This window comes from Coturnix japonica, chromosome 3 (genome assembly GCF_054131305.1).
Source record: "Coturnix japonica strain WE chromosome 3, WE-NBRP24, whole genome shotgun sequence".
Taxonomy (NCBI): Eukaryota; Metazoa; Chordata; class Aves; order Galliformes; family Phasianidae; genus Coturnix; species Coturnix japonica.
This window is the reverse complement of record NC_140665.1, coordinates 33,068,756-33,090,973: the sequence shown is the minus strand read 5'-3', so window position 1 is coordinate 33,090,973 and position 22,218 is coordinate 33,068,756. Positions and strand designations below refer to the sequence as shown.

General features: G+C 40.4%; 2 protein-coding genes across 12 annotated transcripts in view; one reads left to right on the top strand and one right to left on the bottom strand.

The window, feature by feature from the left end:
- PRKD3 (protein kinase D3) overlaps positions 1 to 16,026 on the top strand; it is a 40,728-nt gene extending 24,702 nt beyond the window's left edge. Inside the window, exons 10-19 of one of the 2 annotated variants that reach the window (XM_015857600.3) lie at positions 63 to 140; positions 1,781 to 2,057; positions 5,664 to 5,716; positions 6,088 to 6,160; positions 9,152 to 9,258; positions 9,736 to 9,897; positions 10,346 to 10,444; positions 10,663 to 10,930; positions 11,449 to 11,534; positions 12,215 to 16,026. In XM_015857600.3, coding sequence (XP_015713086.1) covers positions 63 to 140; positions 1,781 to 2,057; positions 5,664 to 5,716; positions 6,088 to 6,160; positions 9,152 to 9,258; positions 9,736 to 9,897; positions 10,346 to 10,444; positions 10,663 to 10,930; positions 11,449 to 11,534; positions 12,215 to 12,388 — 1,377 coding nt within the window. In that variant the 3' untranslated portion in view covers positions 12,389 to 16,026. The remainder of the gene's footprint in view (positions 1 to 62; positions 141 to 1,780; positions 2,058 to 5,663; positions 5,717 to 6,087; positions 6,161 to 9,151; positions 9,259 to 9,735; positions 9,898 to 10,345; positions 10,445 to 10,662; positions 10,931 to 11,448; positions 11,535 to 12,214) is intronic. The other variant, XR_014944707.1, reaches the window with a different exon arrangement.
- A 636-nt stretch (positions 16,027 to 16,662) lies between these two features.
- On the bottom strand, positions 16,663 to 22,218 carry NDUFAF7 (NADH:ubiquinone oxidoreductase complex assembly factor 7). 10 transcript variants are annotated; one of them, XR_014944708.1, is made up of 10 exons: positions 22,094 to 22,218; positions 21,850 to 22,013; positions 21,705 to 21,779; positions 20,835 to 20,945; positions 20,053 to 20,263; positions 19,513 to 19,571; positions 18,717 to 18,830; positions 17,782 to 17,953; positions 17,337 to 17,510; positions 16,663 to 16,963 (listed from the first exon to the last, which is right to left on the bottom strand). XR_014944708.1 is itself a non-coding variant. In XM_085543286.1 (10 exons), exons 1-10 carry the CDS (start codon positions 22,185 to 22,187, stop codon positions 16,751 to 16,753), a joined length of 1,359 nt encoding a protein of 452 aa, XP_085399412.1. In that variant the 5' UTR covers positions 22,188 to 22,218; the 3' UTR covers positions 16,663 to 16,750. The 10 variants fall into 10 exon arrangements, 7 of the variants coding, with proteins under 7 accessions (XP_085399412.1, XP_085399413.1, XP_085399414.1 ...); XR_014944709.1 differs by having other exon boundaries at positions 22,100 to 22,218; XM_085543286.1 differs by having other exon boundaries at positions 17,782 to 17,925.

The following is a 22,218-nucleotide window of genomic DNA, read 5'->3' as shown; positions in this document are numbered from 1 at the left end:
TAAGTAATTGGATGCTATAAGTACTCCTAATAATTTATGTTTTTGTGTTGTGTATTTTGTAGAGAAAAAGACATTACTGGAGACTGGACAGCAAATGCCTCACGCTATTTCAAAATGAATCTGGAACAAAATATTACAAGGTAATTCACTATGAATAATAGTTGTGTCACATTTGATTTACTTAAGGGTTTTTATGTGCTTGAAATTACTGCTTCCGAGTAGCATAATAAATATTGTGTTAATTGCCCATCTTTTTAAGTGAAAATTGTGACAAACTAACATTTAGGCAAAGCTTTTAAGTGAAAAAGACCAAGACTTCTACTCAGAAGCTGCTCACATCTCAATTTTAATCTCCTTTAGAGTGCCTTTCCTTATGCTTTATGTGTCCTTACTCTCTTGAATTGGCTCATGTATTATTGCTTTTTGTTGTTTTTTTTTTTAACCTTTACTAGAGAATGTGACTGGCTGCTAGTCTAGATGCAGGCTAGGATTTTTGCTCTATGGAAGTAGCAACTGAAAGTTGCTATTTATTTCCTTGTTCCCAACTGTACAACTGAAAGTTGTGAGCAAGTTTTAAGAGGAAAATTTACTGTGCAGCCTGGCATTATATGAAAGAAGCTTGGCAATAAGTATATTATGCTGCAAATATAATAGTGTGTTCAGTGGTAGAATATTCACAAAATGTCTTCAAATGTATAAACGAGATTTTTCCCTTTCTTGTCTTTCACCTTTGGGTGGGGGTCCAAATCTTGCAGTTTCTTCCTTTATAACATCTCTAAGATCAAGCCTTTTCTCTGTATACCCAGCTACACTTGCCCAGATCCTTTTCATCCCTATCTTGACCAATGCAGTTTCTTCTTCTCAGACCTCCCTGATACTTGTACATTGCCCTGTGCATTCAAAACACAGCTGGTAAAATATGTTCCTTGCTTGTTATTCCATCCTGTCACTGCTTTTAGTCCTTTGACTTGCCCCTTTGCCCCTCCTTTTTTTACTGCTTCAATCTTGGATCGTTTATCTTTGCTATTAGAAACATTCACAGTTATCTCTACATCTGTTTGCTTTTCAACTTATTCAGCTACAGCCTGCTAACCTCATAATGCCAGCCCAGTGTTCACCTGCTTGTTCACTAATCTTGCAAGTGATGTGCACCTGTAAGCCCTTCCATATACGTGGAATGTCCTCCTCCAACTAGCTTGAATTTGCAGCTTTTCCTTCCTTCAGATCAGTTCCCTAATACTGCTTTGTAGCATGTTCTTAAACTGACAAGGTAGAGAAATTGATAGAAATTGTTTATATCTGCACAGAAGAAAAAATAATCTTTTCTAGAGTTGATTCAGAAATGTGAAGTAATACTTTTTGGCTAGCTTATACAACCACATCCTCTTCCTAATGTGTCGCTCTTTTTCCCTATCGTGTTCTTCTCTAGCTAAGCTGTACAACGTATGGGTGCTGTGGGAAATGTTCATTCTGTAGTTGTGCATCACATGTATGCTGGATGATGGGCTGTCTCATGCTGAACATGAACGCAGTTTGTGTAGAGATTAGTGGTTACATAGAGGGAAATGTGGTGGGGCTCCCTAGGTATCTGTAGAGGAATTTGGAGAGCTGTGGGTGGGTAACGATTTGTCCACATTTTGTCAGTAGTGATGAAGCTTGGTGTTTTGATATTTTGATATATTTGCTTTGATTCCTCTGCAAACATTTTAAGTTCTGAACAGTTGTGTATTAAACTATTATATGTATTTTCATTTTTTTAATGTTTAATATTTTTCTTCAGGAGATTCCACTTTCAGAAATTCTCCAGGTGACTCAGCCTCGAGATTTTTCAAACATGGTGCAGGGCAGCAATCCATACTGTTTTGAAATCATCACTGACACGATGGTGTACTTTGTTGGCGAAAACAATGGCAGCAGTCACCACAGTCCTGTTCTTGCTGCCACCGGAGTTGGACTTGACGTAGCTCAGGGCTGGGAGAAAGCCATTCGTCAGGCCTTGATGCCAGTCACTCCTCAAGCTAGCGTTTGCACTGCTGCAGGACAAGGAAAAGATCACAGTAAGCAGGCAGACAAGGCACTGTTACTCATATTCTGAAGCTGTAAATGATAGAGATTCCATTCCAGAAACGTCTATTTGTCTGTCCTCTGCTAAATTGGGTCTGTATTCTTCCACAAGATTCTAAGAAGTGGCACTCAAGTTTATGGAGGGTGTATGAGCAAATCTCTTCATCTGTTGTAGTCGCAAGTAGTAGTAAAGAATCGGTTTACCCACATAAATTCATACTATGGAACGTTTATCATATGAGCATTAACATTTATCATATGAACATCCATGTAGTTGCTGGATGTAAAAAGGGACCGTAGTTGAGATATTTCTAATAAACTTTTATAAACATCTCTTTCCATCAGGTTATTTATATTCATATAAAAAATGGGATGCTTTTCAACAACAACAAAAAAAAGATCTGTAGCTAAGGAGAAAGAGGGCAGTTAGTGATGAAATGTAAATGTTGGTAGTGATGGAAAGAATATTTGCTGAGCTCTGAGTTCTAATACAAAGTACATTTTCTTCCTTTTGTGCCCTTTTTACTCTTCTTTCTCTAGCGTAGGATTCATTATCAAGACTCCACTGGGCACATATTGTTCTCTTCAGATATCTCCTCGTCCTTTGCGGTCCTGCACATTCTGTACTGACACTTATGCTTTTGTTCTTCAGTTTCCTTTCATCTTCCAGCTACTCTTTAATCTTCTCCTAGGTGTGTTTTTTTGTTTGTTTTCTGTCAAGACATCCTGTGATTATTTTCTCTGTCTCTGGTATCTCATTATTCTGCATCAGCAACAGTTGAGAGCATGGAAATGCTAATCTTCAGTAAAGGCACTTTCTGAACATGCAACCGTGGTCAGAAACAGTAAACTGTAAAATGCAAGTGCTTGTATTTCTAATTAATTATAGTCAAGAAACACAGCTGTAAGGTAGCTTGTAACAGGCCTTTTACCAATGTAAAATGCCACTTCTGATATGCAAATATGTGTTCTGAACACCTGTATGCCGAAGCACACTCTGTTTAAAACTGAAGGCCTACTGTCCATGAGAGACGTTTGACCGCAATTATGTTTTCCAAAACCTTTTTTTTTTTTTTTTTTAACCTTATTTTTTTTTTTTTTTATCCTTTATCCTCAGATACGTTTTCTTAAATGAGTAGAACAGAGCAGGAATGGGGCATTACTAATGCTTGAAATACGTAGAACAGCAGGGAATGTGTAGTGTCAGAATGTCCAGCTAGTCAGTTAATGCCATGTTTTTGCCAGCAAGTCGTTAGTAATGAGGGTACTCCTCCACTCTGACTCGCAGGAAGGAATCCTTATGGACACTTTGCCTGGCGTTTGGGATGGGATATTTCTTTGTATGATGTTTCTGAGGTGAAATGGGAAACAGGAGATTAAAAGAAAAGTAGCCACTTGCATAAACTATTACCTGGTGTAAATTAGATGTTAAATTCTGACATGAGTGTTTTCTTCATGAATGTCAGCATTTCAGCCCTTGTTCATGTGTGTGTCAGAGGCTTCAGAAAATTAATTGGGAGTAACTCAATCCCTGCCTAAAGAGGGGACGCAGATACTTTGTGTTCTGTAGCTATCTGTGGAGAAATGTTCAGTGCGTTCTCATAAATGGTTTCAAAAACTTTATATTCACTTTTTTTTCTAGTTAAACTGTAGTGAGCTTGAAACAGTTTTCCCTTAGTAGCTTTTTTTTTGTATGCCTTCTTCTTGTTTTCCCTTGTGTTGCGTATTACTCCAGTACAGACCTGACTAACTTCAAGCAGGAGGCAGTAATCAGTAGACACGTGCATAGCTGTAATTCCAATTAGCATTTCAGATGCAGGTTCAGAATTCTTTGAGAACAATTATTATTTCCTATCTTAAGTCTATACTTTCTTTGAGATAAAGCACTGGTGACAAAAAGTGGGTATGTGTTCACAGAATTGCAGTGACCTCAAGAAATTATTGAGTCAGACTCCTATGCTAAAGCTGGTTTCCTATGCTAGGTTGCCCAGGTTGGCATCCATACGGGTCTTAAATATCTCCATAAAAGGAGACTCTACAACCTCTCTGGGCGGCCTGTTCCAGTGTTCTGTCACCCTTACCATAAAGTTCTTTTGCATGTTAGTATGGAACATCCAGTGATCAAGTTTTAAACCATTACTCCATGTTCTATTGCTTCATACCACCGATAAGACCCTGGCCTCATCCATTCGCCTCCTACCTCCCCTTAGATATTTATAAACATTAATCAGATCCCCTCTCAGTCTTCTATTCCCCAGGCTGAGTAGCCCCACTCCTCACATGGGAGATCCTCCAGGCCCTTAGTCGTCTTTGTGGCTTCCTTTTAGGGGATCCCTGTCTTTTTTGAACAGGGGAGCCTAGAATTGGACACAGTACTGTAAATGTAGCTTAATGAGGGAAGAATAGATGGGGAGAATAACTTCCCTCAACTTGCTGACCATGCTTTATTTAGTGAAGCTCAGGATGCCATTGGCCTTCTTGGCTGCCAGGGCACACTGCTTGCTCATGGCCAACCTGTTGTCCACCAGGACCCCTGGGTCCTTCTCTGCAGAGCTCCTCTCCAGAACATCAGCCCCTTACCTATACTGAAGAGTGTGGTTATTCCTCCTGAAGTGTATGACTCTACACTTCCTCTTGTGTTCCTCCCTACCCGACTCTCCAGTCTGTCCATGTCTTGCTGAATGGCAGCACAGCCTTCCGGTGTGCCAGCTACTGCTCCCAGCTTTGTATCATCAATAAGCTTGCTGAAGCACAAAGCTGTTCCGAGGGTGATGAAAGTTCTTTACAAAATCTGTAGTATGTTCTGCATTCACCTCATAAGTGATATTTTTCTTTTTAATTAACATAAGAAATAGTAGGTTTCTGTTTATCTGAAATGCCTGACCTCCATCTTGAAGTCGAAGGAAAAAGGTACTTTCTGCTTCCATATACCTTTTCTTGCCTGCTTATCTTACTGCTCTTTATATAATGAAAGCCTCATGTCATCATCTGTTGCAGGCTGAAAAGAAATTATGCCCCCTTTTTTAGTGCTTTTACTTGAAAATTATGCTTCTTGAATGTGCTTTAAATTCTAAGGATTGGTAATACTTATTTCGTGCATCTGTGAAACACTTTGAAGACCTTTGTTTATGCTATGGTTTTTTTTTTTCTGTCAGGTCTTGTTAACATTTTTTGCTTGATTTATTTCCTTTTCTTGTACATTACTGATTTGGTGTAGCATCAAAGTATACAAAATTAGTCACACACATTTGACTATAGGGGATCCACCTAATCCTCTTGTCTTCCTTCTTCCCTATTACTACCAGAAATTCTTAGTAGTTGAATGAACTCTGATACAATTGCCACACTGTTATTGCTTTTTGTTCTCCAGTTCTATTGTCCATACTCACATACCGTTCTATCATTTTTATAATTAAGGATGTGACAGAAATGGGCAGATAATCTCAGCAAAACTCCCAGGGTTGTTCATCTAATCAGTGCGTGAAGCTTGAGTTCCAGGCCATAAAAATCATTGATTGGGTTATAGTCAGTCATTTTTTGCTATCGAAAACCTAACTTTTCTATTTTCTTATTCTGTTGTATCTTCTTCTTTATTGCAGAAGATTTATCACTAAGCATCTCTGTTTCAAATTGCCAAGTCCAGGAGAATGTGGTGAGTCACGTGCATGGTGTTTATTAGTCTGATTATTTTAAAGTGATTGATAGTAACAGTTTATGACAGAGAAAGCAGCACTCTGGTGTTGCCACTAGACAAGACCATATTATGTACCTAACAGGAGGTATTCTATAGTCTACTTGCTTGACACAGTTGTTAGTTTGTGTTATAACATATATCTGTAGTCAGTGTGGTTAAGTGGAACCACTACATGAAAAGTCTCTTCTTCTCTTCCCTTGAGTGTAATGCTATTACTCTTTACATATTTTAAGATAAAATGTAAATGCAGCTTAGTTACTACTAATTGATATGCTACTGAACATTTTGAGTATGCCTGATACTTATGATTTCTCCTCTTCATGCATTAGGATATCAGCTCTGTGTACCAGATATTTGCTGATGAAGTTCTGGGTTCCGGTCAGTTTGGAATTGTATATGGAGGTAAATAGATTCTGTTATGTTTTTAACTAAGGTGGAGTGTAACCAAGCTTGTTATAATTGGCCTTTTCATATTTGCTTAGCTGTATCAAGGATATCTTGATGAAGTTGATCTCGTTAAAAGTTTTGTGTGGATAACTGTGGTATAGCTTCTTGGAAGCTATGTTTTAGTTTGTGCTTTAACAGTACTTTATGCAGATGATTTCACTACCGATTTTTGTCAGCAGAATAAAATAGAGGAATTCTTTACTGAAGTCTCAGCTTTAGTCTTGAGATGTAGTTATATCACTTTTTTATTTAAAAGCTTCCATTGCAACGTATAACTTATTTATACTATTTAATCACAAAAAGAAGAACTGTTTGAAATACATCATGAACTGATGCCCTATTATTTTTTTAATTTATTTCTTATAAATCCCATATAACATATCTTGAATGTTGAGAAAGCCGTGGACCATAGATCTGGAAAGGAAGAAAAAGGCTACCTAATGATTTAAAAGTGGGAACCTTCCTGCTTCTGTCATATTGTCTCTAGTCTGGAAATCGTGTGGCTGTTGTTCTTCTGTCTGCCATTATTGTGGTTAAATACTTCTCTCTGTTACTTCAGCACCATCTGATGGAATCTTAGTTTGATAATCTGGTTTATATGTATGATGCTTGAGAGGCTCCCTTGTCTCCACCCCAAGATTTCGTAAAGCATATTGTGAATTGAATTACGCTTCTTTTCTTATGAACAGAATGTACATAAATACAGACAGTAGTTACATTTGGATTTTACTTCTAAATATACTCACCTAAACTACATTTTAGCTAAACTCAGGTGGGTATTTTTTCATGCTGCAGTGGAGTGACTTACATAATAAATGCTTATAAAAGGCTTTGATCATATCCAGTCTTCTCACTTATTGATGTCTTCAAGCATGTAAGGCATGCATGTGCAATTTCTTAAGATAAAATAATGAATTGAATGTGCACAGAAATAATGTAATTTACTTTTGTTGACTGTGCACACTGCCTAACTGATGGTGGTGTTTTTCAATGATCTTCCCTCCACCTCTACAGACTTACTGAAATAATAAAATCTATCCATTAAATAAATACAAAGATGTCATTAAATTGCTTCTTCTATTGTCTTTTTTCCCCCCTTCTGGACAAACATTAGACATTTGCAAATTGTAAGTCAAAAAGTTTATGGGCTATTGATATCTCACTGGTGTTTCTTTCTGTGAGAATAGTTTTCCCCTGCATTTTTTTTTATTTTGGTTTGTTTTGAAGGGTCTGAAAAGCTGTGACACATATGGAGGAAAAAGCAGTTCTTGACAGTTTTTTACTGATGCTAAAATTGCCCTGACACCTGGGGTAGTTTTACATCAGAGAAGGAATTTCAGGCTACCTTTCTGTTAATTTTTCTTTGTGTACTTTTAGCTACTGTATCTGTGTGTTGTTAGTTTGATGCTTTTGTTTTATGTTCTCTTGCAACCTTGTGTTTGTTTCTCATTTTTCTGATGGTATTGCTTTTGCACTTCAATATAATTTGATGTTTATTGGAGCTATAGATGTTTTCCCTAACTAATTTAGAGTTTTATTTAAGCCGTAGCCAAGAGCTGCGATTCCTAACTTCCTGCCTAAAAATTGCTGATTTGCAACAGAAACAAATGGCAAAACTGCACAGATCTCTTTTGAGACTTGTGCCTCGATGCTTTTGCCTTTGATTAGTCTGTTTTCCTTAGGACTTCATGTAATCTTTTAAAATATTTCTTTTCCAGTTATTAATTCTATTTGGTAACCTTGTTTAACTCTTTTGGACTTTGAGTGATTCCACTGTCTTACCTCCTCCAGTGGGCACAAGCCTGATTTGAGTCTTTCTTTATTCATGAGGATCTCTATGGCAAGCACATTGGTTGTTCCATGCAGCCTTAGAAAGCAGTTCCTTTGCCTTAACTTAAGCCCTGGCCGGCAGCACTGACTGCAGAGCAGCAGGTGAGGCTGTCAGGTTCAGTAGTGAGCTGTAGCTGGGCTCTCCATAGCCCAGTCTCTAGCTGTGATAGTAAGTAGAATCTTTTGTGTTGCTTTGTCCTATAGCTGTGTGTGTCATGCCTGCTTCTAAAATAGCTTCCAGACCTCGCATAGAGCAGATAATTACTTTCTTTTTCTTTGACTTGCACTCACTTTATCTGTATCAATTTAATATTAAATGTTTGAAATTATCCAAGTCTTTCAGTCTGTCATCCCTCTAACCTCTCTGATTTGAGCATGAGAGAAAAGAGATTTAGAAGTTAGGGGAAACCTGGATGAGCTGCCCTCTTAGCCCTTGAAATGTCCTGTCTATGCAGGATGCTTCACACTTAGCTGGTGCAGGCTGCAGCAAGGATTAATACTAGCATCATCAGCACTTTTTTTTTCCCACGTTTGTCTTGAATGTTTTGTTTGTTAGTTTCTCTTTTGTGTTCTTTGTGAGAGGCAAGATTGTGAAGTAGGTAACACTTGCTAATGTAGGAGTCCTTTGTACAAGGCACAACTCCACCTAATACTTCTAACATAGAATCATAGAATCATTTGAGTTGGAAGGGGCCCTTATAGGCCATCTAGTCCAACTTTCCTGTAATGAACAGGGGTGCCTACACCTACATCAGGTTGCCCAGAGCCTGCTCCAGTCTGACCCTGAATAACTCTACCACCTCTGGGTAACCTGTGCCACTGCCTCACCATCCTTACTGTAAAAAACTTCTTCCTTATGTCCAGTCTAAATCTCTCATGTCAGCATGCATACTTAAGAGCAGTGTAGCAAATGCTTTAAACTTATCTACAACCATCCTATTGAGGTTGGTCACTTCTGGTTACTCATATACCAGCTGCAGTTTTAAATACAAGTAGAGTAATATTGTAGATTTGTATAGAATATAACTGTTTCTCCAAAAAGAGATTTCTGCTGTAGTTTTCTGTAGCTATGAATTGCTTGTGCCTCTTGATATTTGATGTTGACTTTCTGTTCAGGAAAACATAGGAAGACCGGAAGAGATGTAGCTATCAAAGTCATTGACAAGATGAGGTTTCCAACCAAGCAGGAAAGTCAGCTTCGTAATGAAGTTGCCATTCTCCAGGTACAGAATTATTTTTGTATTGTGTCTGAGTTTTCCTCAGTTAAGCCATTGATAACATGTTGTAATGTCTGTAAGTGCTTTGGATTGACTTCTTAATCTGAGCATGTGATTTTTGAATCCTTTTGTAGGAAGGAATCTTATAAGTAATTGCCAAGCGTTTGATAGTGCTGATAACTTGAGGGTAGCATCTGCTGCAATAGGAGATGCACTGAGGACCTGTACTTTGGTCACATGTCTCCTTCAGCCAGCTGGAAATTGTAGTATTTTAGGTTGTCTTTCATTACTGGCTCCCCTGCCTGGATGGTGATTTTGCACGTTCTGTACTCAAGCTACTGAGCCTATCAACTGTAAAATAATTATAGATAATTTGTGCTTAAAAAGTAGCCTTAATAGTGATTGTTTGTGTATTCCATGGATTATCATGTATGTTTCAGACTAATTTCTTGCCTCTGACGTGCTTCTACTACTTTATTTTAGAATTTACATCACCCTGGCATTGTGAATCTGGAATGTATGTTTGAAACCCCAGAACGGGTCTTCGTTGTGATGGAAAAGCTGCATGGTGATATGCTAGAGATGATTCTTTCCAGTGAGAAAAGTCGACTTCCAGAACGAATAACCAAGTTCATGGTCACTCAGGTTAGCATTCGGTCTCTCTCCTTGAGAGGAAAGGCTAGAGCTGTCTTTGATAATTAGATGAGAATGTCTGGAGAAGGGTTTCTTCTGTGTTCTTATAGGAGGCAGCACAAGGAGTTGTGTATCTAATGGCAGTCGAATAAACATAGAGATAATTTTGAATATTTTTCTGATCCTTCTTTCAGAGGACTTAATGTTGTGGATATCCAAAGATGTTACAGCAAAATTCTGAATGTTCAAAAAGGTGGAGTTTAAAAAAAGTCCAGGTTTTGGACAGGTCAAACATCATCGAAAAAGCATGGGTTCCAGCCTATGGACTGTAATGCTTGTACATTGTATATGAATTCTTCAAGGCTGCGTTGAAACAAATTATTGTACTGCTTAGTTGTGTGGCTTTTGAAGCTGCTGATCTTTTTAAATAGCTATGAAAAATTTTCTTTTGCTCCTGTAGATACTTGTTGCTTTGAGGAATTTACACTTCAAGAATATTGTGCACTGTGATTTAAAACCAGAAAATGTACTACTAGCATCAGCAGAGCCATTCCCTCAAGTAAGTAAAGACTAAGAAATATACATTTTCCCTCACTTTGTGTTTTTTTTGTTGGTTTTTTTTTTTTGGGGGGGGGGGGGGGGATGTCTGTCTCCGTTTTGGTGCATACAATATTTTAAATGACAGGAATCAAACCGAGTACCACCCTGGTTTTGCACAGTAGTACACTTGGGAGATCAGCCAGAGATTTCTCAGTTTAAAATACATTTCTTTTGCAGGTGAAGCTGTGTGATTTTGGCTTTGCCCGTATCATTGGTGAAAAATCTTTCAGGCGCTCTGTGGTGGGGACACCTGCTTATCTTGCCCCTGAAGTGCTCAGGAGTAAAGGTTACAACCGCTCTCTAGACATGTGGTCAGTTGGAGTTATTGTCTATGTGAGCCTTAGTGGTACATTCCCATTTAATGAAGATGAGGATATAAATGATCAGATTCAAAATGCAGCATTTATGTACCCACCAAATCCTTGGAAGGAAATCTCTAGTGAAGGTAAAGAAACAAACTTTCTTTATTAGAACATCTTTATGCATAGATAGCGCATCCAAAGCTTAAACCACAGGGTTCATTGAGAGAGCAGTGCAAAAATCTGGAGTAGTTTGGGTTTTGTAGGCTATGCCAGAATGGCTAAACGTGAGCCACTTGTGAGGTGTGAAAGGACACATAATACATTACACAAAGAGTGGAAGTACCTTTATCATGTTGGAACGCAGGATTATGCTCAAGCTTTATTTAAATGCTTCTGAAAATCACTGAAATTTTAACAGATAATAAAGCTTCTATTCATTTCTGTCAAAGGGAAAAAAAAAAAAAAAAAAGCAACAATAAAAACAAACTTTCCCATGCCTGTTTTGTAGCCTAATTTAATATAAGCAAAGCTACGTACAAAATTCAGGGGCTTGATTCACTTAAGAAGAGTTCCGTAGTGTACGCACAGTTCGCTTCCGCTGCAGCATATGAAAAATGTGATTAATATTTAAACAATATTTTTTTCTGTTTCTCATTGTTAGCCATTGATTTAATAAACAATTTGCTTCAAGTCAAGATGAGGAAACGTTTCAGCGTTGACAAATCCCTTAGTCACCCGTGGTTACAGGTAAAATGATGTGCCTTCATCCCTGTGCTTATAATGGGCAAATAATGATTGTTTGTATGCAATCCTTCAAAAGCTTACTAAAACTACTGCTGGTAATGCTTATGAACAAACACTCGTGTTATTCACGCCTCTCCCCTTCCTTCTTATTCACTGCTTGATGCTAACACGGAGTTCCACTTTTCTGTTGCTTCTGAATACAGGCAGCAATGAATGCATGGAGATTCACTGAAAACAGCACAGGCGCACATTGTTCAGTGCTAAAGGTGGCTCACAAACTAGCGTGTGCTGTAGTTGGTAGCCATTTTAGAAGAGAATTGTTTGAAATACTTAAAAGACATTGTACAACTTAGAACACGTTAAGGGGAAAATTCAATTAAACAAGCAGGACAAACAGTTCTGGAAATAGTGTCACTTTATGTATGTATACATATATATACTAGTACCATTAGTTTTAAAACTCTGTTTTCTAGCAGTTTTCATGATTTCTAATGCTACGGCCTTGGGAACTAGCCTACTTAATTTTGAACCCCTCTTTTTTTTTTGTTGTACTGTTTTTAAACAGCTCCTGTTGGTTTTATGTTGTTGTTATTTGTATTAAAAGAGACAAATTGGCAGATTTGTCTTCAGAAAAACAGGGCTGCTGTTTCTTGAACTGCTTCATTAACTCCTCTTCTCCATAGGATTATCAGACTTGGCTTGACCTCAGAGAGTTTGAAACACGCATTGGAGAGCGTTACATTACCCACGAGAGTGATGATGCACGCTGGAAGGAACATGCGAATGAACACAACCTTGAATACCCCCAGCATTTTATTATGGCTCCGAATCCAGATGACATGGAAGAGGACCCTTGATTTATTCATATTGCTAAATTGCAGCAAAGCCTGACACTCCAGACAGAAACTGAAGATAAGTTTTGGAACAGTTGTCGCTCTTTCTGAATGCTTTACGTGTAGTTCAGCGTACAGAGCCTCAGAGGATCCTGTGTTGATGTGGGGATAGACTGTTACCCGACAAGCTTTTCTCCGTCTCTCATCTAAACTATGAATAGTTATTGGACAGTGGGATAAACCCCATTGGGTAACGCTGCACCCAGCTGTATGGCTACAAAGCCATTTCTGAAGTGTGATGTGTACAGATGGAATGCTTTTGCGTTTTTCAAGGTTTCCATTTTTTTTTTTTTTGTAGCCTACACAATAAGACTTTTGTTATGGTTTTCTAATCCCTATTTATCCCTATTTACTAGGCCATAGAGGACTGTTTTTTGTTACTTAGATACATCTCCTGTTTCTTAGACTGTGCATTGTGAAAAGAGATTGTAAAAGGATATCAGTGCAGAATACCTTGGCTAGTAGAAAGACATGGCGGCTCAAGGTTGAATATGGCTTCATAGATGAAGGAGTAATTTGCTGCTGTTAAGACAGTTGGGTGTGTCTTTCTTTGCCCTAACTGAACTTTTTCCAGATTCAAAAAAATCCCAGAAAAACGTGCAACTTCTTACATTCCTGTTGAAATGCTGGCTGACAATCTGAGAAGACGACAATCAGAGCAGTGCTCATCTTGTGTTCTGTCTGTTAGAACAGAGCAATAAGCCACAGTATTGTGTTGCTATGCAAGGCTGGTGCGTGCTATTGATACGCACCAAAGGCACTTTGCCTTAAAACTACATCAGTAGTGCAGAGAGCACACAAGACTTGATGTAGCTTATCCTTTCTCCCTGGAAAAAGTTTATAGAAGGAAGATTTTGAAAAACAGGGAAAAACATACGCAGCTTTCTTCTGTTGTTTGGAATAACAACATTTTACAATTTTCTAGTATTTTTCTACTTTTATAAGGTTCCCTCAACTAACATCAGAAATAGTTTGTAGCTTGCTAGCTTGTGTCTTAATTCTGTTCCATGCTTGGGTGTGTCAAAATCACCTGTTGCTCCCACCAGGGCATCTAGACTGCAGGAGAAAGGGCTTTGCCTTCCCTCCAACCTTTACCTGCAGCCTTTCCTGTCCCTGTCGTGCTCAGAACTGTTTGGAGCTGAATGGAGAGTCCAAAACCAACCCCTCATTCAGTTTCTTCTGCAGATGTCTCAGTTGATGGATTCCCAACTATTTACTGGACTTTTGCAGCAATATTCTTTGGAAACGATTCCTTAAGAGCATAGATAAAATTCACTGTATTTCAGGGAAGTTGGAGACCCTGAGTGCTAAAGGCACATGGAACAGGGGTTTTCTCCTCACCTATTAAAAAAAGTGGGAAGAAAAAGATTTCCTTTTGTGTGGATCAGCTGCATTGTGCTGCTGGAAGGTGCTGGGTGGCTCTACACATCCCTGATACGCCAACACAACTTAAAGAACCTTAATACTTTACATAGACTTGAACTGCAGAGGTGGGGGGAAGCTTTGAAGTAACTCCTTCTCTCCTACAAAATATTTTTTTCAATGTATATAGAGAGAGATTCTTCTTTTCCTCCTCGTGTTGTTCAGGTAAGGAACCAGGTGAGCAGATGTCTCCTACGCTGGTAGATAATCACAGAATTTTACCAAGTTGTCTTGGTGCTGTCACTTGCAGTGACAGTAAACAGGTAATAAGGTCAGTGGCAGCTGCAGAAGTTTATATGTGGGCGGGCTTGTCCTAAATGTCCCTTTATTTTTCCAGTTGCCCTTAGTGTAACTGCTGTTGTTCTACAGGTGTCTTTAAATTAAATCACAGAATCACAGAATTACCCGGGTTGGAAGGGACCTCAAGGATCATGTAGTTCCAACCCCCCTGCCTGGCAGGGCCACCAAACATACACATTTACTAGATCAGGTTGCCCAGGGCCCCGTCCAACCTGGCCTTGAACACCTCCAAGGACGGGGCATCCACAACCTCACTGGGCAGCCTGTTCCAGGACCTAACCACTCTTCTAGTAAAGAACTTTCCCCTAACATCCAACCTAAATCTTCCCTCCTTCAACTTAAAACCATTTCACCTAGTCCTGCTATTATCAGCCCTTTCGAAGAGTTTACTCCCTTCCTGGGAGTAAGTTCCCTTCAGGTACTGAAAGGCTGCAATGAGGTCACCCCACAACCTTCTCTTCTCCAGGCTGAACAAACCCAACTCCCTCAGCCTGTCCTCATAGGGGAGGTGCTCCAGCCCCCTGATCATCTTTGTGGCCCTCCTCTGGACCCTTTCCAAAATCTCCATATCTTTTTTGTACTGAGGGCTCCACACCTGGACACAGTACTCCAGATGGGGCCTCACAAGAGCAGAGTAGAGAGGGACGATCACCTCCCTATCCCTGCTGACCACCCCTCTCCTGATGGAGCCCAGGATCCCATTTGCTTTCCGGGCTGCCAGAGCGCACTGCTGGCTCATGTTAAGTTTCTCATCTATCAGGACCCCTAGGTCTTTTTCTGCCGAGCTGCTCTCAAGGACAACTCCTCCCAGCCTGTACAGGTGCCTGGGGTTCTTCCGGCCCAAGTGCAAAATTAAAGCTGAAGTCTGGCTTCCCTGTTAAAATACACCTAACTTTGCAGAAAAATCTTGATTGAATCTGTTTGCTGCAGCCACCAGTAAGTAGAGTATTTCTGCCCTTCCTACTATCTCGCATCCATTCTCCTAGCATGTTATTCTCAGGTTTGCGCAGGGATGTGCCTGATGGGAGGCTGTGCCACTCCTGCACCAGGGCAGGTCATTCTTTCACTTTAATACTGTCAAAGCAGTGTAATGGAATTTGAGAGAGGCAGAATTTGACCCTTAACCTTGTCCTCCTGCTTAGGTGAGGTTTTGGAACCGATTCTTCTCCAAGAGGCATCCAACTGACCAAGTTTCAATGAAGCTGTTGCTACCTTCCATTCCAGCTGTAACAATATAAATACAGTCTGGTTTTAAGCTTCGGATTTTAAACTTGAGTTGTCACTATCTGTTGTTTGTTTTTTGTTTCTAAAGGGAGAAAAGAAGCCAGCTCGGTTGCTTGAAAAGCACAACACAAGAGAGAAAAGGGTTACAGTAAGAAGTAAGGCCTGACTGCTGTCTTTCCCCACGAAGTCTGCTTTGTGCTGTAACAAAAAAATATTGTATTAGCTATTTATTCTTAACTTGTATTAGAAAGAATGCTGTTAGCCTTTGGAGTGGTTTGCCTGATAATATGTGCACATATGCAGACTTACGGGGTCAGACAGTAGAAGCCACAAGCTGGTAGCTGAGGAACCAAAAAAATCAGACGCGCGTTATAAGTAAACTTTTTTCACTGAGTAGCAAAAATAGCTGAATTTCCTTATTCCCTTTTTTCTACCCTTACTGCAAACTTTGACAGCAGTAGGTTATAGTTTTTAATATCCTTACCCCTAGATGAATTAAGTTGCATTCAGTATTGCTATGATGATGCTAGAAAAAAAGCTCATGTAAAATTTTATAGCCTCAAATGGACACTGTCAAGTACTTTTATATTTTTATACATCCAATTGTTTGTAAATATCCTCTGATAAGCTTGAAAATAAAATTTATTTCCCTATCAGACTTGTTCCTTGTATTTACATGAAGTTTTTCTCCTGTAAACTTTTCTTAGAAGTGAATGGTTCTTCAGACTTTTTTGTTTGTGGATTGGTGTGGCATTAGATATATTCTGTTGTTGGAATTCTGTTGGCAGTTGCTTTCTGAAAATAACTTCTTTGCATGCTTCCTATTACCATTCTTAGAAAAATTACTTCCAAAGATGTTGAGACGTTGTTTTGAGTAAGTACCTCAGCTGAGCACAGCTGAAATCTCCCAGATCACTTTTGTCACTGACAAGTTTTAACTTGATTCCTTTATACAGTATTCCACTCAGCTCTGTAGTAAGACCCCGGAAACACTGTTCATTCTCAGCTCTGTGTACACTGATTTCTACACGTGTGGTTTAAGTAGGTCAGTCAGTAACAGCACTGTGTTGCACCAGATGTACTCTGAAAGCACTCTTTTTCAAAACATGCCTAGGCTCTGGAATGCGGGTTGGTATGAGAAAGGTTGGTAAGAGGAAAATTGCCTGGAAAAAATGTGACGTTTCATGTTCCTTCGGTTTAAAGGTAAATCAAAATGCTTAGTTGTCACCTTACTGCTTACTATTGCAAAACATTTAGTACGTGAAAATATAAAATGCACAGGACTTGATGGCTTTAACCTTAATTTTTTTTATTTAATAGGTTGTTGCTGAAAGCTACCAATGCTACACATTTTAGTACAGTGATTATTTGTAACGAAGCTTACTTGAGTGAGAGTTCACCAAATCCAGCAACAGGTGGTAGGGGAGACTTGGATTGTGGATTATCTTTCTCAGCAGGACGTACAACTCTGTGATGAGGCAGCAAGGCGAAAAAATGAAAACAGTCTCCCATTTTCTTAGGGTTCATCAACATATCAAAGCTGTGGAGCAATTGCTCACGAGTTGCTGAGTCGCGTGAATTCTGCAAGAGCACCTAAAAAGAAAAAGAAGGTAGGCTGTAGCCCTTCTTGCTTTCCTATACATTTTCTCGTATCTGCCCTTCCATCCTCTCATCTATCCTAGTGTCATAGTCCCATAATGTTAAATAGAATGGGTGAGCACTGGTGGAACTCGACAGTAAGTACATACCAAAGTTGTGCATTAAATACTTGTAGAAGGAGTATGATGAGTTCACTTTGAGGGCTCCAAAGTAATATACATCTAAGGGAGGCAACTCTCTGCTACCTCAAACCAACAAGTTTTTAACCACTTTTAATAAGAACCTGATTGTAAAGCAGCTCTCTCGCTGTTTGAGAGTGCTGCCTGTGGGTGAGCAGTGTACCGTATACCTGCACACACTATCGTACCTGCAATCGGAGGTCAATACCCATGTTCTTTAAAAATTCCCATTGTCTGATGGGGCCCAATGTTGCTGTTCTTCCCTCTGCCATCCTTCGAAGATAGCTGAAATCAACATCTGCTGTCAGGTCTGCTGTACCTGGGGCTTTCAGTACATCATGATGTTTGTGATTCCGGAAACCCTGAAAAAGTAAATTGGAATATTACACTCAGCTGTATTTCTAGCTATCAAATATGTAAGTGTAGCAGGGACTCAAGTTATGCTTCTTATCAGACAGAAACCCCAAAACTTACTGATTAACTGTGAAAGCAATTACACTGTTTTATAGAAGTGACAATAGTACAGTTTCCTGCTATAATGTCCAACTGATTCCGTTTTTGCACCAGAACGTAATGATCAAAAGGAGAAAGAAAAGATAACTGAGTATTTTAGCATAGCGCTTCTGGACTTACCCGGAAAGTGTCAGTTTTGGTTCCATCGTGACCATAATCAGCAATCAGTGCAGCCCCACCATCCTTTTCTATACGACAGGCAAGCCTCTGGATGAGGATGCCAGCCTCAGGACATACTTCCACGTGATCTCGTGTTTCTTCAGGCTAGTGCAGGGTTCAAAGACCAAAATACCTGTATTAGCAAAAAAGTACAGGGCAAGAGTATTTCACACGTGTCTTTGTGGGACTCATCACTGTTTGGGCACAGAGATACAGGGGCACAATCCAGGTTACCTGTAGCCTGAGCTACTTTTTGCTATAACGGTCTCTTTCAATTAGAGTTTTCCAAGTTCTCGATTTTTTTCATCTCTTGTACAGCCTAATCCCTGGCATGAGGCTTTATAACAAATGACAATACCTGCATGGAGTGGAACTGCATTACTGTGGTAATAAAAATTAGAAACAGCATTTCAGCCATGCATACACTTCAGATAAACCTTTTTGTGTAAAATCTTGCAGTTTTTTTTATCTCAATTACTTTAAGAATCCAGTGAATTTTAGAGAGAAAAAGTCTTAGACACTTGCCATTAAAGGTCAGTATGGCACATGCACCCAGTGACTATATATACAGGAGGTTGAGAGCCTGGCTTAGGTAGGGCCAGTGTTGAGAGGGTGATGTGCCAAACCCAACATAGAACTGTATGTTCCTTGCTGCATCCATAAAATGTCTAAGCCCCAATTCTGCTAAATTTGATGTAAACATTCATTGTTGTACTTTCAAAGCACACAAGGTTTAATGCTGGTGGACGCTTTGTGAAGTAAGAACTGTGTAAGCTGTGTTCACTCACTGATGGATGGAGGGGCATCATTTTCCTGTCAAAGTAACTGAGAGGCAGAATGTGGCTTTAAAGAGACAGTAATGACCTAATTACAAACTCTGACAGTTATTGCCTTACCTGAATAAAGTTTTCTGTTGCAGGGGTCCTGGATGGTGACAGGACAAAGCGCAGCTGGTCAGGGACTTCTGGATCTATATCAACCAACACTTCATGCCAGCCCTTCTCTGTTCTCTGTTTAATTAACCCAGAGTACGCATTTTACACTCTAATAGGTACGCAGTATCTTGTTTCTTTGACTGAACTATCAAGCATTTTCTCAAAAGTCTTAATTAAGAACATCATGTGCTATTAATAGTTACTTGTTGCTAATTAATTTCAGTAACTGCCTTTGAAAAAGCATGTGATAGAAACTGGGCAGTAGATTTAATAAGCACATGTTGAATTAAAAGGAAGAAATGGTGCAGTTGAAAACAATTATTTTGACAATTCACCGTTTAACTTACTAAAATAAAATCATTCTAGCAATAATTTTTCATAAATATTCTGAAATTGAAGTTGAAAGTTTCTTCTGAATCGCATCTAGGCGGTTTTTTTTGCTATTCACATTGCCATTAGCGGTACACAAAATAAAGCTGAAATAGAAACCTTATTCATGTTGTATAAGAAATGAGGGGAAAAAATGACTTTTCTAAGCAAAAAGAAGCCTTTAGATTTCCAAAGTTTTTCTCCATGCAAAAACTTTACTAACTTTACAGGTGTCAGATGAATTAACGCCTTATTTGTCCCAGCTTAGTTAGAAGCATTTCATCACCACAGTCAATGTGTGTATCTGGTTTGGTACCATCACTCTGTTCACCAAAGAGAAAAGATCATTAAGTATATGGTCACGTTTACAATACTCATCTTGCTGTACCTGGAATTTATGTATTGGCAGGGCATCCAGAAACTCATGTGCTAAATAAAAGCTGTAACCTGGAAAAAGGTTAAAAAATAAATAAATCAAGCTTTAAATTCTATTAAATCATTAATGCTTTCATAGCTGTTTCCAATAGAAAGTTAAAAATTAAAATGCTTTTCTTATTATTTTTTTTTAATTCTAAAACATTAAGCCAGTTAATGGCACTGTGAAATAATCATTATTCCCAGCTTGGATACATTAAAGGCAACGTTTCTACAGGCTGGCTTATAGCTTCCAGTGCTTTTTAAGATTTGTATCTCATGAAAGGACTACTATAGTTCCTGTGCCATTATTCGGGCAAAGAACAATTCAAAGTACATGAAATTGGGTAGCTATCCCAAACTGAAGTTATGATTCTCATTAATAAGCTTAAGAGCCTGCTTTGGACTCATGTAAGAATTAGGAGCTAGTATGTATAACTGGTTTTTTACCCATGAGGAAGGTTAGCAGAGCTGTCCTCAGTTACCCCTGTAACATGACACTTAAGCCCCTTACCTTGTGGTACATCCTGAATGTCTCTGTACCAGTAGATGGGAATCCCAGTCTTGCTAATGCCTTTCATGTAAGCAGAGTTGTTCTCAGGGTTTGACTGCACTTTTCCTCCTGTCAGCATCTCTGCTTGGATCGCACTGAGCTTAGGACTCACTTCTACCAGATGAATAGAGACATCACATTTACTAAGTACAGAGGCAAGCTGGTTGAAGACCTACAAAGGTAGAAAAGTTCTGTAAGGTGCAGTCATATACTGTATACCTTCAAGAGAGAAGAATAAATGATGTGATAAAGGGTGTTTTTTAATTACTATGTTAATTACTTGATAGCTATACTCCAGTATCAGAACAGGGATGGTTAACTTGAGCAATAAGCCCAGAAGGCTTCTAAAAACCCAAAGGAACACAACAGACTCACTCCTGCACTCTTGTTCTCTCTGCTCCCCGCTGCTGTAGTCACTGAGGCCTCACACTTATGAGAGCCTGGATAATATATTTTCATAAATAAGCTGTGATGGAATATTCCTGCCCTCCCTGTCAAGCAGTGTTTGTGTGGTTACGTGCATGCCTGTGCTGTCCAGCAGTCCATATAGAAGCCTGGGCCTTTTTCTAAACAGCACAGACATGCACATGTTTTAGTTTAGAGCCAATGCTGCAAATCTGACTGCAGTGATGTGGTTACTAAAGAACATTAAACCCCAACAGCAGAACCTTCATTCTTCACATCACAGTGCAGCCACTGAATAAGGCCAGAAATAGGGAGTATTACAGTTAGCTTTCACCTACCCGCAATATATCACTTGTGAGGGTGCCCGTCCCTGGGCCCAGTTCCACCAGCTGGAACGCATTCTGTTTACCCATGGCCATCCACTCACTGATGTACCATATTCCTATTAACTGATAGACACAACACAAAGACTTACACTTTAACTCCAGAGTCTGTGGAAAGTGACACCTGCCTTCTGCCTGGTAACAGCTAAGAGTGGCAATACGTTCTCTCTGAACTTACAGATGGTGTCCCAAGCTATAAAACCAGAAAGGGCTTCCCAGCCTACTGCAAAGACAAGCTACTCACACAGACCAAGCCCTCTTTCATAGAACCAGAGTCTCATTAAGGCTGGAAGGACCATGAAGGTCACCTAGTCCAGCCACCTCACCATCCTCACCATGCCCACTGACCACGTCCTTCAGTGCCACATCCATATGGTTACTAAACACCTTCCAGGGATGGTGACTCCACCACCCCCTGGGCAGCCTGTGCCACTGCCTCACTGCTCTTTTCAATCAGTTTTTCCTAATACCCAACCTGAGCCTCCCCTGGCACAACTTAAGGCCACCACCTCTCATTCTATCACTGTTATCCAGAAGAGGCCGACCTCCCTCACTACAACCTCCTTTCAGGTTGCTGTAGAGAGCAACAAGGCCTCCCCTGAGTCTCCCCATCTTCTGAACCACCCCAGTTCTCTCAGCTGTGCTCCAGATCCCTCACAACTTTACCGCCCTTCCCTGGACAAGCTCCAGGGCATCAATGTGCGTTTAGACCTAAAACTCAGTACAGGGGGTGCAGCCTCAAATCTCTGAGCGAACGCTTTCCAAGGGAAGCTGAGGAACGAAACCTAAATCCTCGCTGAGCGGGTCGGGAGGGCGGTGCGTCACCTCTCCAAATATCTGGCTGATCTCCGGCGAGGTGATGAAGTCCTGTCCGACGCCGCCCCGCCGCGTGTAGTATCCCTGCGTGGGGAGGAGATGAGCATCAAAGTGCCGCGCCGCTCGGCTCGACCCCCGCCCGTTCCCGCCGCACCTGCCCGGGGTTGGTGAGCGCTTCCCGCATGTATTCCGCCACCGTTACCGGCCCGGTGGCCCGCAGCTTCAGCATGAGATGCCGCAGCACTCCGCCCGCATCGCCGCCCCCTGCGGCCCGCACCTCGCCCCCTGCGCTACAACGGAGCCGCGCCAACAACGGAGCTACGAGAGAGGAGACGAGCGGGGCTCAGGGCGGCCCGGCCCGCCGCTACCCACGGCGGGGCAGGGAAGAGCGGGCCGGCCGTTACCGTGGTGACATGGAAGAAGCCGATGGCGGCCGGCGAGGCCCAGCGCCGTGGCCAGGAGCAAGCGGCACGGCGGCAACTGCGGCAGCATCGTCCGGAACCACACGCTGCTCCTCCGCGAC